This window comes from Notothenia rossii (assembly GCF_949606895.1).
Source record: "Notothenia rossii genome assembly, chromosome: 3".
Lineage (NCBI taxonomy): Eukaryota > Metazoa > Chordata > Actinopteri > Perciformes > Nototheniidae > Notothenia > Notothenia rossii.
In genome coordinates this window covers 94,068,162-94,087,831 of record NC_136901.1, presented here as the reverse complement: position 1 = coordinate 94,087,831, position 19,670 = coordinate 94,068,162, and the positions used below count along the sequence as shown (strand labels likewise).

At 43.8% G+C, this 19,670-nt stretch overlaps 1 protein-coding gene across 1 annotated transcript in view; it reads left to right on the top strand.

The window, feature by feature from the left end:
- The first annotated feature begins 777 nt into the window (after positions 1-777).
- ppargc1b (peroxisome proliferator-activated receptor gamma, coactivator 1 beta) overlaps positions 778-19,670 on the top strand; it is a 105,835-nt gene continuing 86,942 nt past the window's right edge. Inside the window, exon 1 of the mRNA XM_079670832.1 lies at positions 778-952. Coding sequence (XP_079526958.1) covers positions 872-952 — 81 coding nt within the window. The 5' untranslated portion in view covers positions 778-871. The remainder of the gene's footprint in view (positions 953-19,670) is intronic.

Below are 19,670 nucleotides of genomic sequence, written 5' to 3'. Positions count from 1 at the left end.
TGATGTGATTTGACGCTAATGTGAGAATAGATGAGAGCACTAGGAAGTCAGACTGAGATATCTTCTGGGTTGGGAGAGTTACTTCAATAATCTACAACAACTACTGGTTGCCTGTAAAGAAAATGTGAACTGATGTACACAATATCAAATATGTAAACCTGATTACGAAATAAAAAATATATGAATGAATTATTATGATTAATCTTTTTTGTGAACCGCGTTTTTTCGGCAAAATCTTTATTACATATTAGTACTTTTATATATTATTTCCTATTTAAACTTTATTTTTTAATTATTTATTATAGTTCAAATTCATCTTTCATATTTTGATTAAATAGTTTAAATAGATATAAGTATAATTTAATATTTATTAATTATATTTTTTATATACTTATTTTTTCAAATTGTCTGTAATCACCTAATAAACCGTATTTAAATGTGTCTTAATTTACATTATTTAATTTTTATATTATTTTTCTTGTACACATCCCATATTCTATTTACATGTAGACTTTTTGCACTACTTTTTATTTTGTTTTTTGTATTTTATTATACATGTAGGAGGAGCTCAGGTCAGAAGAATTTAATTTCTACTCTGTAACTGCTATAATAAATCTTGAATCTATTGGCATGTTTTCACCACACTCTACTCCATCCCCATTAACTTCAATGCCTCCTCACTTTGCTCTCGGACCCCCCGGGGCATCTGACCCCTGGAGGTCCGCGGACCCCCCGGAACACCCTCTGAGGAGCCGCATGTCTCCAGGTTTGTAAACAGAAGGTGGCCCCCTGTCGGCCACCTTCCTCCCTGCCGCTCCTCCTCCTCTCTATACCCGGCTCTCTGGCTCCTCCGCTCTTCATTCACTAGAAGATGGCGGACTGCGCTCCACTATTAGATGAGGAACTCTCGTCCTTTGTCTTCAGTTACCTGACAGAAACCTCCGGCAGCCAGGTAAGACCCGGGACTCTCTGGAAACACCGGAACCGGGGCTTTGCACCCGGGGTTCCAGTTTTACGCTTCGCCGGCTGTTGCGCAAGATTTACCCGGCAGATGGGTGCCTTTCCCCGGCTTGTCAGGCAGCATCACCCCGGTGTGTGCGTCCCTGTGCGTGTATCTGTGTGTACTGTATCTTGACGTGTGGTTTTCACGTGTTATCTGGAAGGAAATGTCCTCGGGAAATATTCAGTGAGATAAAATTTTTGCCGGATTTTTAACGTGTTTTGTATGTGTGTGTGTGTCTGGTAGTGTGTGTTTCGCAGCGCTCACACACATTACTTGGTATGCAGAGGGCGCTTTGGAAACTTTTGACGCATTCTTCAGGGAAGTTTTAATTTCAGTGACATGGCCACGTGGTTCGCGTCTGAACGCATGGACTTAGCCTTAAAGCACTATTATGATTTTATCTCATTATTGTGCCTTTCCAGGGTTTAAAGGCGGGCTCTGGGCACTGGAACCCGGCAGAGAAAACACGTGTAGGGCATGTTTGATTCAGGGGATATTGTGTTTTTAATGGATCGATGCTGGTGTGTTAATAAAAGTGTGTATTCGGGTTGGATACACCGGTGTCATGTTATGTATCCACTCCGGTATGTAAGCTGCAGTGAGAGCTTAACCCTGAGCCTCAGTGCTGGAGATCTGCTGCGCTTTTTAACTTGAACACCTATTATCATTATTCCTGTCAATTCCTCACAAATTGTCCATGTATCACACCATGTTCTGCAATGGGATGGAAAAAGAGACAGTGGATTTTAAGGGGTCAGCTGAAAAAGTTGGCGCAGTTTTACGCTTTCATAACCGTTTGCGTAATCGTTAGGCAACGGTTACAAAACGTGTGGATGTGGAACTTGCTGTAAACACACTGATTCTAGGGATGTGTGTGTGTGTGTGTGTGTGTGTGTGTGTGAAGGGGGAATGATGACGACACACTGTCTATAATAAACCCACGCTGGGTGCTTTGAAGGTGATTTTACACCGATTTTCGTGCATACGCCAAACTGCGTACCCATCCATGCATTTTTAGGATTCTTTCTCTATTACTATGTATTTACCACATTAAACATGCATTTTATTTTCTAAATGAATGAATGGGATGTTCACTTTAATTCGGGATACTATCTGCACACCCAAGCAGCACTTAATCAAAGCAATATGTGAACTTGTAAACCTGGCTCTGCTGTTAATCCCAGAATAAGCTGCTGCTCAAGAGCACAAGGAGGAGGTAAGTTACCATTTATAGAAGTGGCCATTACATCTAAATTATGTGTTTCCCTGCACCTGTAGTGTGAGCCGAATGGTTCATGGGAACATATTTAATAACTAGAACCAGTTTGCTGTTCTGCATGAGGTATTTTGCATCGTATTTGGAAGGAAACGTTAAATTAGAGGATTTCTACAGGGGCTTTTGCTCAAAAACGCAAATTCCCACCCGATAGATGGGAACCTGTCAAATGTAATCTCCATCTCCCCCCCCCCACACCCTTTGTAGAGTTAACCGTGCATCAATACATTTTACAATGACGTAAAACACGCCCCCCCCCTTCCCTAGTGTTACTGCATCACACAGTGACGTCACATTGCGTCGTAATGATTGTTATTGCTGTGATTGCACGGTCATCTGACGGTGTTATAGAATGGGGGAGGGGGGGTTACTGTATGAGTGTGTGTGTGTGTGTGTGTGTGTGTGTGGGGGGGGGGGGTCTGTCACAGCTGATTGGCAGTTTCAGCAGTTAATTCACTGTGTGGAGGATCCAGAGAGACGTGAGCTATTTATAACCTGCAGCCTCCTCATACAGATGCACTGACGGAGAGGGAATGCATGGGGAGATCAAACATCTGCAAAAATAAAGGATCGCACAATATATATGCATATTGTAGTATCATACAATATAATATACTACATAGTGACATAATAAATTCATATTAAACGTCAGAATATAGTGAAAAAATGCCATCCAAGCTCCACATAATCCAGGTGCATGTGATGTTAGAGGGAACTGCAGAAGAGGAAGTGCATCAAAATCTACCAAATATATTTATACAAATTGTTATCAATGAATTGTTTAGGTTATAAAATGTCAGAATAAAGCAGAACATTTCCACCCCAGCTCCTCATACTCCAAGTGTATGTCATTTGAAATTCCTTTTAAGTCTAAAACACGTTTTTCTTTACATTTGTTACGATACAAATGTGAGAACAAGCAGAATAATCTTCCTATTTGAGTTATTCTTATTGTGGCTGTGCAGCAATTTGATCAACACTTAAAAATACGATATGTCATTAAGATGAACTTGAACTTGGGAATCAAGAACAGGTTATTTTTGAGTTAAGAATACTTAAAATTAACAAAAATGCAGCCAAACATGTAGATATGTTCCATTGTATGCACTGCTTTGACATTTGGACTACATTAAAATAGTGCAACTAGAGATGCATACGATACATCCAAAGGAGCATGCACCCCATATAGCATGCATGCTCTATGAAGCTGGATTGCTGCAAAGTCCCTGAGGCAGAAACACAGGAAGAAATCTCTCTCCGAATCTCAGCTTGAATTCTTTCTTCAGTCCGATAAGCTTATCTACTGACAACATGTTAATAAGTTAATATTTACTCAGGGTTATTAGTGCTGCACTCTGCCTTGTACTCCACTGTGTGTGTGTGTCTGTATGTCTGTGTGTGTGTGTGTCTATCTGTCTGTGTGTGTGTGTCTGTCTGTCTGTGTGTGTGTGTGTGTGTGTGTGTGTGTGTGTGTGTGTGTGTGTGTGTGTGTCGTGTGTGTGTCTGGTGTGTGTGTGTGTCGTCTGTCTGTGTGTGTGTGTGTGGGTGTGTGTGTGTGTGTGTGTGTCGTCTGTGTGTGTGTGTGTGTGTGTGTGTGTGTGTGTGTGTGTGTGTGTGTGTGTCTGTCTATCTGTCTGTGTGTGTGTGTGTGTGTGTGTCTATCTGTGTGTGTGTGTGTGTGTGTGTGTGTGTGTGTGTGTCTGTCTGTCTGTCTGTCTGTCTGTCTATCTGTCTGTGTGTGTGTGTGTGTGTGTGTGTGTCTATCTGTGTGTGTGTGTGTGTGTGTGTGTGTGTGTGTGTGTCTGTGTGTGTGTGTGTGTGTGTGTGTGTGTGTGTGCCCCTGCTGGCTGGTTATTGTAATATTACTCCATCCTCGTGACTGGAGTTACAGAACAGAGCTGCTGCAGTCATGTGAGTTGTAGTGAAGAGAGGGAGGGGGGAGGAGAGGAGGCGTTACAGTGACGTTGATAGTGACGTACAGCCCCTCCCTCCTCTTGCTCCTCCTCTACCCCCCCCACCCCTCCTACCATGTGACCCATTCCTCCTCTGTCTGTGTGTGTGTGTGTGATTCCTACACATGCATACAATAACGTCCCGTCGTTCACACATGATGAATCTGTGCGCTCTGCATGTCAGAGGCTCTTATGTAACGTTGTGATTGTTGTTAACGTGTAATACAAACAATGTGTTGACGTGCAGCCTCTTTGTTAACTGGGTCACATTTAAAGTAGGATTATTTATACTGACACTGCAGCAAAGGGATTATCACTTCTGTTGAATAATGTCATAATATGTTTAAAAAAAAGTGCATTTTTTTGGTGACATTTTAAAATAAAAAGTTTCTCTACATTAACTGTAAAAACTCAAACTTTGCAGCCAACATTATTCATGAAAATGCATATTACATAACATTTGATGTGGTCTTAAAAAGTATAGTATAATTAATAGTAATATCTATTCAATGTGTCATTCAGCCTCTATTTAAAGCGCTATATCGATGAGTGTTATTTTGACTGATACTGCAGAGGGAAGGATGCTTTTTTATTAAAGAATATATTGAAACAATCATGTTTTTATTTGTAAAAGTCTGTTAAAATATCTTTTGTAGACGAGGGGACGTCTCGGAAAAACACCAGAATATTTATTCCAGAATATTTGACCTTTAGTCGAATATCCCACTTTCATATTTGCAGCCATTGCACATTTTTCAAGGATCCAAATAGGAATCACAGGAGGGGAAAAGTCAGTGTCAATGCAGTGAAATTCCAATGCCTTCATTTTGGAAATCAGGATGATCCCTGTCCGTCTCTCCGTGTGAGTTTTTTATTTAACGATACAATCTAATTTTCAATGCTGACCCGGCCGAGAAGGCAGCAACGTTACACATAACACAAACATATAAAATACAGAGAACATAACTAAGAAAACAAAAGAGGAAAAAGCAGTCTCTATATTGAGCACATTAGGAAAGTAAGAAAGGTGTACTACTTATTACTGAAAAGCAGCTGGAGGTAAGGACTTCTGACAACTTCAATTTAAAACATGCTATTGAGACAAGTGCCGTCAGTTTGAGGCGTGATTGAAGGTCATCCCAAGACCAAGGACCATAATGAAAAAGACTCCTTTCCCTAGCCTCAGTCCGCACGGCAGGAACCTGGACCCGTATCAGGCTCTGGGTCTGAGGTTGTGAGAGTCACAAACTGGAGCAGATCTGGCTCACAGGTAGAGTGGAAGCTTTCCTAAAATGGTTTTATACATTAATACAAACCAATGCTGCATCCTACGCACAGTAAGTGAGGACCATCCAGTTAGGCTATACAGTTTGCAATGATGAGTCCTATAGGGTGCATCTGATATATAGCGCAGTGCAGCATGGTAGAGTGGGTCAAGTGTGGCCCAAACAGAGGGACAGGCACATCTATAGATGGTTTGTTGTGAAGAGGTCAAGAGGACTGTGTGGTGGATCCGTTCGCTAACCCATTCCTCGTCCTCTTAACATGAACATCAAATCCACTCCCGTGTCAGTATGTGAGCCAGGACACTTCATGAGGATCAGATCAGAACCGAAGCACAGCTTGTTGAGGCGTGGAGGCGATGCTTCACTCTTTGATATAAGTACAGTGCTCTGCTCTGATAGAGAGGTGCAGGAATGAGTCCTTAAGAGAGATGAGTCGGCGGGTTCCTGTTAACCAATGGTTTCTGTTTCCTCAGAATCAGAATAAATGTGCATTTGTTACGGCAAGAAAAGAGCCCAAAACAGCTTCATATTAACCAAGAAGCATGCTTACAAATATATATATCTTGCACACAATCCTGTGTTAACGTGTTCGTGCAGCTTTTAAACAAAGTAAGCACCGACATGCCGAATAGAGAGGTGCAGGAATGAGTCCTTAAGCCCAGAATGGAGTCAGCATGCGACCACTTCCTGTCCCCTTTTCGTGCAGCTTTTAAACGCCAGGACATCTAATCCTTTATGGGCGAGATGAATCCAGTTTGAAATCTCTTCATGTCCAGCAGAGCAGAAGAACCAAGTGTTTGTCAATCATTTGCGTTAGTCGAGTCCAAACCAGTCCGTCGGCTGATCTGAGAGAAACGGCTCATATTTAGTGTTTCAAATGAACTTGGAAGTCTCTGGACGTTCAGAGAGTGGGAGGGCGGATCCTCGGAGCTATTCCCATGCTAATCATTGACTGGATCCCTGCAGAGGCTTCGACTCAGACCGGCTCACCGTCACTCACCTCTTCTGCAAGCGGACATAACTGCTAACCTGGCTGAGTGAAGCAACACCGCTGTGCAAGAGCAAGTCACTATGGACTCAAGCTCAACGGGAGATAAGGCTCCTCTCAGTACACCGTGTCATTTCAGATACTGGCTCTTTCCTTCCAGTTCATTTTGAAGCCTTCATGAATATGCTTGCATTTAGTTAAAGGTCCCGTGTCATGGCCATTTCCACTGATCATAATTCCATTGTTGAGGTGGTCTACTAGAATAGATTTATATTGTGCTATTTTCCAAACTCACTTTGGTTTCTCAAACAGCATCTCTGTAAACTACGTGTATTCACTGAATTTCACTCTCTGCCTTTAACGGCTCGTTGTAGCTCCAATAGCTCCAGCCCCCACCCTCCCTGTGAGCACAGTGTGCTCTGATTGGTCGGGATGTTGTGAATCGCGCTGAGCTCCGTGGAGGGGTGGTTTCCTTGTTTAGCGATACACAGCGAAACACAGCGAAACTCACCCTGAGCACACACAAAGTCACAGCCGAAGTAAAAACAATAAGTGTGGCTTGATATTGAGTAAGAGAAAGGTTCATAAACACTGTGAGAATGGGTCTGCAGAGATCCCAACTGTCTGTTGTCAGCCTGCAGCCAGGGAGGAGAGATCAGCAGAGCTGCCTGCACTGAGTGTGTGTGTGAGGAAGTCCGTGGATTGGTCAATTTGGACCAATCAGCGGGGGCTTAACGTAACGGCTCCGCGGACGTAACGTAACGGCTCCACGGATTGGTCCATTTGGTTCCGGGTAACGCATGACATCATGAGTTACCCGGAAGAATCAATGGACAGTGACGTTTCTCCAACGAGGCGTTTTGGGGAGGTCTTCTCTGTGTTAGAGGTTTACTCCCTACAGGATGTACTTTGAGGGTTTTGACTCTGCAGACCGTTCACATGCAGAAAAACCTTCATAACACACAAGGGGACGGGTGATAACCGGAAAAGCATGACATGGGAGCTTTAAGGATCCAAACATGAATCACCGGGAAAGAGGCGGTGGCAATGCAGTGGACTTCCAACTTGTTGAGCTTTCACTTTGGAAACCAGTGTGACCCCCGTTGGGCTGTCAGTACACCGTGTGATTTCAAACATAGGGTCTTTTTCCAAGTTTATTTTGAGTTTGGAAGTAGAGAAAGTTGTCCCTGCTCTTCTGTAGAACTGGTCAGACTCCTCATATAGTGCTGCAGGAACGAGTCCTAAAACCCTGAAAGGAGTCATTTCCCCACATCCTGGTTCTTTATGTGGAAGTCAATGGTGCTTTGGTTGTAAATGAACCAGCTCTGCAGACGTCAGGTTACTTCTTTGTAACGTGGCGCCTTATCTACACCGAACATGCAACACGTGGTGCAGGAACGAGTCCTAAAACCCACACATGAGACATCTTAGCACTTCTTGTCCACTTGTGTGGAAGTCAATGGTTTTAATAAAAATGCTCCTTAAGGGTGTTTTCATTCTGTTGTCAGTAAACATCCAAGTGGAGCAGGAATGAGCGGCATGTTAGCCCCTTTGGTTCCCAGGAGTGGAAGTCAATGGTTGTCTGAATGTGTCTTTGCTGGTCGACATCTTGGAGGTGAACACATTGCTTGGTGTTCTTGCAAACCCATTAAATGAACACTTAATCTGAGGGGTGTGATAAGGACACTTAAATGACAGTTTGTGGAAACAGATCCCTGATTGGAAAACTTTGGGAAAACTTCTCCGGAACACATCGTCCCCACACAGCTTCCTCCTCTTCCTCCTCCTCCTCCTCTTCCTCCTCCTCCTCTTCCTCTGGCCCTGGGTCACATTTTGTTATTGAGTAATCAGCTCTCCAGTGTTAATAACTTTAATGAACGACGCCTACAAGAAAACCAAACGGAAAAGTTAATAAAGCTTAGAGCCAGTCAGCAATTCCTCCTGTAACTCTGAGAGTGTGTGTGTGTGTGTGTGTGTGTGTGTGTGTGTGTGTGTGTGTGTGTGTGTGCGTGCGTGCGTTTGTGCGTGTGTGTTACGCTTCTACGTAGGCAGCGGGCGCTCCGCTCTCAGCCTCAGGTGTCAGGTGATCCCGTCTAATTCTGGATCGGAGTCACAAAGCCTCTCTGAGCACAGGCGGAAACTATTGTTAGGTTTTTAAAGATTTAGGTGAAAGATACATGAATATAATCGTCGTATTTGGAGCTTAAATTCATTATATCTGCATTATTTTCATGCAAATTCGTGTTATTAGCTCTGCATGGCCGACTCGTGTTACATAAGTGTCCTCCACTCTCTGTCCTGCAAGGAAAGTGCTTTTATTTTCCTTTGTTACTGAAACATATGTTACTACGAGCAGCAGACTTCTGTAGAGACCTGGCTGAGGGAATGCTTTGAAAAGAGGATGGGTGGTGCAGGGAGAGAGAGAGAGAGAGAGAGAGAGAGAGAGAGAGAGAGAGAGAGACTCTGATCTCCTGTCTTGAGTCTGCAGCTCCTCCCCTGCATGTCTTTCTGTTGCTCTGTGTGTGTGAGTCGTGATGTCGGTGCTGCAGTGTGTGTTCATCTGCAGTGACTCACCTGTCCTGCTGTCACTGCATACTGGACACACACACACACACACACACACACACACACACACACACACACACACACACACACACACACACACACACACACACACACACACACACACACACACACACACACACACACACACACACACACACACACACACACAGTTTATGTTGCATACCTTGCATTTTCCCATATCCCAAAATATGTTGCATAAAAACTAAATCACTTTTTTCCATATGGTGCCGACCGACTGTTCACTGTGCTGCTGCACCAGGTCCACGAGGGCTGAGAGAGTGTGTGTGTGTGTGTGTGTGTGTGTGTGTGTGTGTGTGTGTGTGTGTGTGTGTGTGTGTGTGTGTGCGTCAGAGTGGGAATACGGCTTCTTCCTCTCAAATCCCTCCGAGGTTCATCAGGCATCCGGCTTAAGACGCTGACCCCCCCTCCCAGGGGCCTGTGTTAGTGTGTGTGTGTGACTGCATGAGTGTGTGTGTGTGTGTGTGTGTGTGTGTGTGTGTGTGTGTGTGTGTGTGTGTGTGTGTGTGTGTGAGTGTGTGTATGCGTGTGTGACTGCATATGTGTGTGTTTCAGGTTTGCTGTTGCTAGCTGACATGCTAGCAGAGGCAGGTTAGGGGTCTCTCAATAATTAATCAAGTGGTGATTCGTCAGCTGCTCGCTCGTGCCTGCTTGGCATGACTGGCTACACACACACACACACACACACACACACACACACACACACACACACACACACACACACACACACACACACACACACACACACACACACACACACACACACACACACACACACACACACACACACACACACACACACACACACACACACACACACACACACTGCTTCTTCTCCATCCTGTTTGCTTGTAGTTTGTCTCCTGGTGTAAGAAAGTCTCACCTCTGTGGATGCAGGAGCAGAGGTGGGAGAATTCATCAATACGTCCGTGTACAGACACTCAGTTAGAAGGAAGAGCTTTGGTAGAAGTGCAGTGATGGCATCCAAACATACTGTAAGCACTTATCATTAGATTAGATATCATCTCTCTGTCACAGCAGAATGCCTTGTAAGGCAGCGCTAACCGTTAGCCTAGCACAGAGAACACCAGGCTACGTCTTCCTCAGATCTGTTCCTACATCCTGGCATCTCCTCTGCTTCCCTCAGCGCTCTGAAGTCTCCCCCTGCAGCTGCTGCCCTCCCTCGGACACACAGAGGAAGCACCTCCTCATTTCAGGGTCATTTCTACAACATTTGAACATAAACACGTGCCTAATGCCACTGCTTGAGAGACTTCTGTTGACTTCCCTTCTTGCACATTTTCCAAACTCTGCTTCCTCCCCTGAGGTCCTTCAGCAGAAAGCATTCAGCCGTAACACACGCACAACAGCTCCAGAGGAGGAGGAGGAGGAGGAAAGGATGGAAGTAAAGGGGCAGCAGAGAGAAAGATCTGATCCTGAGTCATCGTCTGAGACTTCAAGATAAGGAGATCATGAGATGAGAAGTACTCTCTTGATCCCAATGTGGGGAATGTTTGGGTTGCAGCAGCATACAGAAAGTATACAAGTTGAATTACACATGTAACAAAATATACTATTTATACATATTAAATATTAGATTGAACATACATGTAATATGAAAATCTACTCGCTGTTTCCGTCTCTGTCGTTTCACAACGTCACAGTCAGAGCTGTGATTCGCTGTTATCTCCTCTCAGACGTCCGTCTCTCTTTAGAACAACCCTTATCTCTACGCCACAGTCGGACTCTCAGCAGACCGCCGAGGATTTATCATTTCTGGTTATTTATTGTGAAATTCATCACCATTTAACTTCTTCTGGCTCACAGCTTTCGTAGTTTGGGTGAATGATTGTGGCGCGACCTTAAAAACTAAAGCTAAATAATACAGCAGTTTTACAGCCGAGGGGAACGGGGTGCATGGGGGGTACTTTGGGCAGGAAGGGGCCAGTGGCAGTGGTGGAAAGTACTTTTGTGTATTTATTCTTTAGTATTTTCTAGGGATGTCCCGATCACCTTTTTTTGCTCCCGATCCGATTCCGATCATTTTATTTTGACAATTTGCCGATACCGATTTTTCCCGATCCGATCTTTATGAAATGCATTAAGAGAAAAAAAAGCATTCAAGTTTTCCCTTAAGGTTATTTTTTTATTTAAATTGGATATTCTATCCAACATGGATATAGCTTCTTTCTTTCACAGCAGCATTGGATCAGTTCAGTTGTGCAGCATTGGATCAAAACAAAATAAAGCTTATCAGTACTCGTTAGCTTACTGCTACAATTAGACACTGCGCCCTGACCACTCTGTTGCCAGATTTGAGAGAAATAAGCAGGTCTATGAAAACAAGCCCCAAAGAAGCAACACATACATGATGTTGTGTCATTTGAAACCAAAACTAAGGCCTCAGGATGACTTTAAGACTTGAACATGGTCATTTTTGTTTTGTAACATTGAATACAAAATAAAAAATTTTTAATTATTTTTTTTTTTAAATCCCGATCCCCGATTTTTTCTCCCGATTCCGATCTTTTGAAAATCACGTGATCGGATCGGGACATTTCTAGTAATTCATACTTCTTCTCAACTTACCCGTATTCTGCTTGTTGGGTTTCTATAGGTGTTAGTGCATGTAAATGGCCTGCAAAGTCAGAACTCCTGGTTGTAAGAGGTGCGTTACAGCACATGGATGGTATGCTCTTTGCTTGCTCTCTTATTGCTAGACTCTCTGTTGTCCGCTGAAAGCTGAGGTATCGATGTTTGCACAGACATTAGATTTTCTCTGTCGCACATTTCAGATGTCTTTATGTTATCTCTGTACGAATATAGAGCTTCATGGTTGTCTTTGCTTCCAGAATCAACCTATTGATTGTGTGTGATGGGTTTCAGAGGATCAATAACGTGTCCTTGTGTTGGTTTGATATCATCTGTCCCTGAGAGACATGCAGAGGACGCTAATATATCTGCAGAGAAATACATACATCCCTCACATCGATCCATACTGATCTTTCCCATATGGTGACGTGTGTGTGTGTGTGTGTGTGTGTGTGTGTGTGTGTGTGTGTGTGTGTGTGTGTGTGTGTGTGTGTGTGTGTGTGTGTGTGTGTGTGTGTGTGTGTGTGTGTGTGTGTGTGTGTGTGTGTGTGTGTGTGTGTGTGTGTGTGTGTGTGTGTGTGCCATCTGTCCTTACAGTAGCTAACCTTTACTGGCGATTTTGTATTCATCACAGGGACCCTGTTGCTATATTGATAGTGTCAACATGAGTGTTTGCCATTCTGTACACACACACACACACACACACACACACACACACACACACACACACACACACACACACACACACACACACACACACACACACACACACACACACACACACACACACACACACACACACCTATAGAGACACACACAGCCTGGAGGCCCTGCTGATTCCTCTCGGAGGGCGCCTCCTGGGAAATGTCTTATTTGAAGCAGAATGTTTCCGTCAGGATAAAGTGTTTCCGTGAGAGACGAGAGGCAGGTATTACAGATATTACAGCGACATGACATTCTGTTTTCATCGCTCCGCATCTATACGAGTGGCATTTGAGGAACATGAGAGATAATTGAAGAGGAGGGATTGTATGTGGAGAGCAGTGTGCATAAGGGCTGCAAACACTCAGGGTGAAGAGGGGATTAAACAGCGTCTGCTAATACGATGGACTGATTGTTTTTGGACAAACGTGATGCCTCGTTGCTTTTACAAACTGTGTCTGTATCATTGAGCTGTTATGATGCATATATTCAAGCTTGAAGGATAAGTATGGCAGCATGATTTGGAAATATTGCGATTATTTAACACTGATATAAGAGGGATTGCATACTCTCATTTTCAATCATCATTTGGAGATGGAAATATCTCTGCAGTTCACAAAACGTCATTAAAAATAAATATTTAAACACATAAATGTTTAGCTTTAGCACATTTAGCCTTTAAAGAGGCCCTATGACACTTTGTAGGGTGTTCCCTCTCCTGTTGTCGTGTGATCTTTAGGTTGTTGTGCATGGGAACATGTCACAGGGGAAGATGCATTAAATACTAATACGAGCAGAACATGTCATTAAATATGATTTGATTGCTTTACATGCTTTAACTTCGGTAGATAACATTCATATTTCTGGATGTTGCACGAGTCCGTATTGCGATTAAATGCCCATTTATTGTGCAATTTTGACAGTGACGTTTCAACACTGTCTACAGCTGTGGTGCGTTCACTGTCTACCACAGAAAAATGGACTTTGGCTGTGTCTGCTGTTGTAAAAAATGTAGACTTTGATGCTGTGCCACGCTGTCATAAAAGGCCTGTGATGAATGGGAGTCGAGTAGGAGTAAAAACACTGCTCTGTGATTGGTTTGGACTCCGTCACGGCCCACAATGCAACTCTCTCTCCTTGACTTTGTGTTGTGTTTTGGCTGAGTTTCACTCTGACTGATGATCGGGAAGTAAAGATGTCTGGACCGTCGACGGGCCAACTCCCAACTCCTCACTAACGCATCATCAGTCCTCTGGCAACAACAGTGTATAGGCTATACACACACACACACACACACACACACACACACACACACACACACACACACACACACACACACACACACACACACACACACATACACACACACATACACACATACACATACACATACACATACACATACACATACACACACACACACACACACACACACACACACACACACACACACACACACACACACACACACACACACACACACAAACTTTGATTAAGCTAATAACACTTACACCTGACATTTTGTAACCCTTTGCCGGCAACAATTCTGGATCTTGGGTCCTCTGAGATCCCTTTTCTTCCAGGCATGGTTCATATCAGCTCATATTGTCAATAGCAAATAAAAAATGTGTCCAATCACATTTCACTGATCGAAACGAGGTCTGCTGACTCCTAACTCAACTAGCTTTTATGAAAGACTCAATATGGACAAGAACTGAACAATAATGTGTGCTGTTGGTTCAAACTGACTGTGTTTGTCTATACTTGTGACTTCAGATGAATATCAGATCACATTTAAAGCACAACACCAGGGTTAATATATGTTTTCTGCCCACTGTACACCAGCATGTCCTTACCCATAATCCACTGGGGCTGCAGGATTATTGTATGTGATTACTGCTCAAGGTTAGGGATTACACGGTGCATTCATGGGTTGTGTGGAGTTTCTCAACGGTTTCTCAAGCTCGTTAATGCACTGACTTACTGCACCACATTTTAATATCTCCCTGCTGGTACTAGTGGTTCACCAGGGACGGTTAAAGTTGCTCTGCTCGTGCAAAATGACGGTTAATGAATGAACCGAGCAGAGGTCAGGTGAGAGAGAGGATCTGGGTTAGGACGGGCTTATCTGGACCTCTGATATACAAACTGCATTAGTGTGGGTTCAGTCTGTAGGAGGCAAACACAAAACGTTCCTATAGTGGTGCAGGAATGAGTCCTCTGCTATATTTTATATATACATCTGAACATCAGCAGGAGAGGACTCTTTAAAGTAGAGACACTACATACTGATATACACCTGAACATCAGCAGGAGAGGACTCTTTAAAGTAGAGACACTACATACTGATATACACCTGAACATCAGCAGGAGAGGATTCTTTAAAGTAGAGACACTACATACTGATATACACCTGAACATCAGCAGGAGAGGACTCTTTAAAGTAGAGACACTACATACTGATATACACCTGAACATCAGCAGAAGAGGACTCTTTAAAGTAGAGTCAGTAGTAGTGGAAGTACCAGTAGCTAAAGTTATAATCACCATGTGACTGCTGAGCAGGTTTGTTTTTAGTCTCAACACAACGATGGTTTGTTTTATCTCAACCATAGCCTATACACCCTGCAGTGTGTGTGTGTGTGTGTGTGTGTGTGTGTGTGTGTGTGTGTGTGTGTGTGTGTGTGTGTGTGTGTGTGTGTGTGTGTGTGTGTGTGTGTGTGTGTGTGTGTGTGTGTGTGTGTGTGTGTGTGTGTGTGTGTGTGTGTGTGTGTGTGTGTGTGTGTCAAGGGCACTGGTGTAAATGAGAGAAAAGGTCAGAGGAAATTTCCATGTCATGGTGTACAGGACAAAAGGACACACACACACACACACACACACACACACACACACACACACACACACACACACACACACACACACACACACACACACACACACACACACACACACTAATGCTAGCATGGCATAGCCGTGGCAACCAGGTGCCAGGGGAAGACAAGCACAGGCTGGTATGAACATGCACTCTTTTACACGCACACGCACACGCTGCACTTATCTAGAAGCAGGCCTATCACAATCAGTGCAGTTTGATTTGATATGGTTCATTGCAGTGACACACACACACACACACACACACACACACACACACACACACACACACACACACACACACACACACACACACACACACACACACTCTACTCTTCCATTAGCCTGCTTTAAAAGCTATTTGTTGTTATTTTTAGACGCTGATGCTTCCTCAGATAAAATGTGCTCGTTGGCGAGTGTGTGTCTTTATAAATAGTTGTTATTCGTCACTGTCACAACACACACACACACACACACACACACACACACACACACACACACACACACACACACACACACACACACACACACACACACACACACACACACACACACACACACACACACACACACACACACACATTCGACCTGTGTGTGACCTGTGGTTCAGTCAGAATCAAAACCTATAAATATCCTGAGAATTTCATGTAATTTCACTGATAATTCGTAACAGTCGACAAATGAGGGTGGAGCTGGGCTGCAGTCTCAGGTGGCTCTGCAGGCATGGAAAGTTTAGAGGTGTGTCTGGGTGTGTGTGTGTGTGTGTGTGTGTCATATGTGTGTGTCGTGTGTGTGTGTGTGTGTGTGTGTGTCATATGTGTGTGTGTGTGTGTTTGTGTGTGTGTGTGTGTGTGTGTGTGTGTGTGTGTGTATGTGTGTGTGTGTGTGTGTGTGTGTGTGTGTGGGTTGAAAACAAGCAGCAGGCTTCTACCTGCATGGAGACAGGGAGAGTGTGTGAGGTTATTAATGCCCTTTTGGGATGCATATGCAAACACTGGAACACATGATGTATTTACTGCACACACACACACACACACAGACACACACACACACACACACACACACACACACACACACACACACAGACACACACACACACACACACACACACACACACACACACACACACAGACACACACACACACACACACACACACACACACACACACACACACACACACACACACACACACACACACACACACACACGGTTGTGCCATATATGGCTTGTGTGTACTTGTTCGCTAAAAGCTTTCGTAACCGGTAACTTTCCACCATCACTGCTCCCTCTCCTTCCTCTCCTCCTCCTTGTTCTTCATCTTCCTCGTCTTCATCGTCTTCCTCGTCTTCCTCTTTAAATCTCGTCATGTGTTTCTTTCCCCTCTCTCTCTCTTTCTCTTTCACTCATTGACCTACTTCCCAAAGGCTGCTCAGGCTGGCGTGACCACAGTGCACTACACACACACACACACACACACACACACACACACACACACACACACACACACACACACACACACACACACACACACACACACACACACACACACACACACACACACATAATGCTTGCACATCCATACTATGCGTGGAGGGAGAGGAGCTGTGTGATGAACCAATCAGAAGCCTCCCTCTCTCGTGGTAACAGACTCCATAATAATATTTATTCTCGTAATGATGACGCGCCAATTAAAATGCAGTATTTTGTTTTCAATGTCTACGCTTTTAATTACATTTCTATAACATTTATTAAAGTGAGAACACTGTATTTTTGGATCTGGATTATTTGATGCTCCTTCTCCACTACATGTTTACCTCACGACCAACACTTAACATCATCCCTGTGCAGGTCCTTATAATAAAATAGAGATATATATCAGCTAGTAAATGAGGATGCATTGATACGTCTTAAAGAGGCCCTGCTCTGCTGGGAAAGGACCATGATATGCCCTCCTGTATATCTGCAGGAGGGCTCTGATCCCACATCGGGGTGGAGCCAGGCTTTAGGTTCTACATCGCAGTCTTATAATTGCAGACGGTCGTAATTGGTATTAAAATAAGCCGATCAAACATTCATTTGTCAGCTGCAGTCAGATGGACTTACTGCACTGATGTTCTCAACAACTTCAAGCATTTTTCAGCTTATTTGTTTTTGAACAAACCCTTTCCTAAGCTCTGTCGGATCATACCATTTGCATACATCGTCTGAAAGTGAGCGGTGCCTTCAGGGAGCGTCAGGTGTTAACAAGGGAACACTTTCCAAATGGTCTGTGACTCATGTTATTGTGTTTTCATTCACACCTTGAACCTCCTGCCTGTAGGCGCTTCATATCCCGTCTCCTTCATCAGATTAGGAACGAGCGGCGTCTTGTAGCTCGCTCTCACAAAACACTGACACACCCCGTGCTGGAGTGTGTGTCGAGTGTGTGTGTGTGTTTCCCTCTTGCAAACAAAACATGGTCATTGTGATGCAACATGGGTAATAAGCCACATTCCTGCAGGGTGTGTGTGTGTTCATGTGTTTGGACGTGTGCTCAATTTAGGTATTAGTGTGTGTACATGGGAGGATATTAAGGTGTGTGTGTGTGTGTGTGTGTGTGTGTGTGTGTGTGTGTGTGTGTGTGTGTGTGTGTGTGTGTGTGTCCTCCTGCTGCTGGTCAATGCAAAGCAGTTGAGATCAGACCGGATCGACTGGTACTGGTTTTCTGTGCATTAATACCCAGAATGCTTCAGTGTATGGCTGCATTTACATACCAAGCAGTCGTGGCTCGTTTGTTTGGCTGTTGTTATGCAAAACAGATGAAACGATAAGATCTGGGCAACTTCCACATTCATCCCACATCTAACCTCTGGTCACATGGCAGTGATGATGAGTGAATATTATCATCAGGGACGTGCACAGACATTTGGAGGGGGCTTTTGGAGGGGGCTATTGCTCTAAACTGGAAAAAGGGCCTCCCCCCCGAAAAAAAACACAAGACCTTTTGAAAATTGTAACTTGTTTTTAATGTAAAAGAAACCAAACAATTATTACATCTACTCAATTGAACACTAATTCACATCTCATAACAAAATAAGATCAAATAGGGCCTCTAACTAATTACATTAAATAAACTCACTAATTAATTAAACCAGTTCAATTCACATTATTCTTATTCTTATCATTCTTTATGAGCGCAGTAACGGTAAGGTATCTAATTACTTATTTATTTAGTATTCCATAACTTAATAACAGAGGTGGTCAAACTAAAGTGGAGACATGGCAGAAATCCTACAATGAAGCGGGAGAGTGAAGTGTTCTCCCGTGAGAGGGCGATCAAGAAAAGAGAGAGAGCGGCCCCATTGAGCGAGTTTACAGATGAGAAGACCCAGAAAGACAGAAGCATCATAACAACAAGTAGGCTTTATTTAGGTGGTCTTCTATAAATAACCGACGGTATCAAGAGGAAGTAAAGTCCCCTGGTTTGTCCCTTATACCCTAACTGCCATGAGACAAATCAAAATCAAGTTTCCAAAATCCAACACTGAGGTGGTCTCAACGCACCGGCAGATGACAGCGCTGACAAAGTGTGTTTCCCGCAGCGACAGAAATAAGAAAAACAAACTCTCGCTCTCTCCAGAGGGGCAGGTCAGCCAAAAAGTCCAAACGGGCCGTTGCCCGGGTAACATTAGCCCGTACCTGTGCACGTCCTTGATTATCATGCATTCGTCTTCAAGCCTGGATTCTCAAAAGATTCGGATCATATGGGAGTATGTCTGCTTTACGGCAAGAGATGCAATTTGGCCTCCACGCCACGGCAAGGGTGTTCGATGTGGACTAAAACTTTCTATACATTTTGATCTTCAAGGTCCTCACATGGTACTGACCAACTGTGAAGTTCATTGGATGCAAACTGTGGGAGGAGTTCATCATTAGAGCACCGTAACTTCAGAAGAGCAAAAATAGCCAAAAGTTGCACATACAATTTTAAATAGCCGACTTCCTGTTTTGTTTACGACAAGAGGTTACATACACCTACCACATTTCATTGAAACCACAAGGACGGGCTGACTATGAGCAGGGGCCGAATAGAGCCGTTTTACCTGCACTGATAACGAGGAGTGCCATTTAAACATTCATGCTGGGCAGAAAGATGTGATCTGGGGGGAATGTGCAGAGTATAGATGTTCTGCTGATGCATCGTAAAGATCTGTGTCACCTTAAGGCATTACATACATATTAGCATATATGTGCACCCCTTGTTTCAGTCTGGCAGGATATCTGAGTTAGTTGCTAAGCTACTGATGGCTAATATTAGCTGACACGTGTCATCACACACCTTTCAGTCTCTTTTATGCACACACACGCACGCACGCACACACGCACACACACACGTACACGCACACTCACACGCAC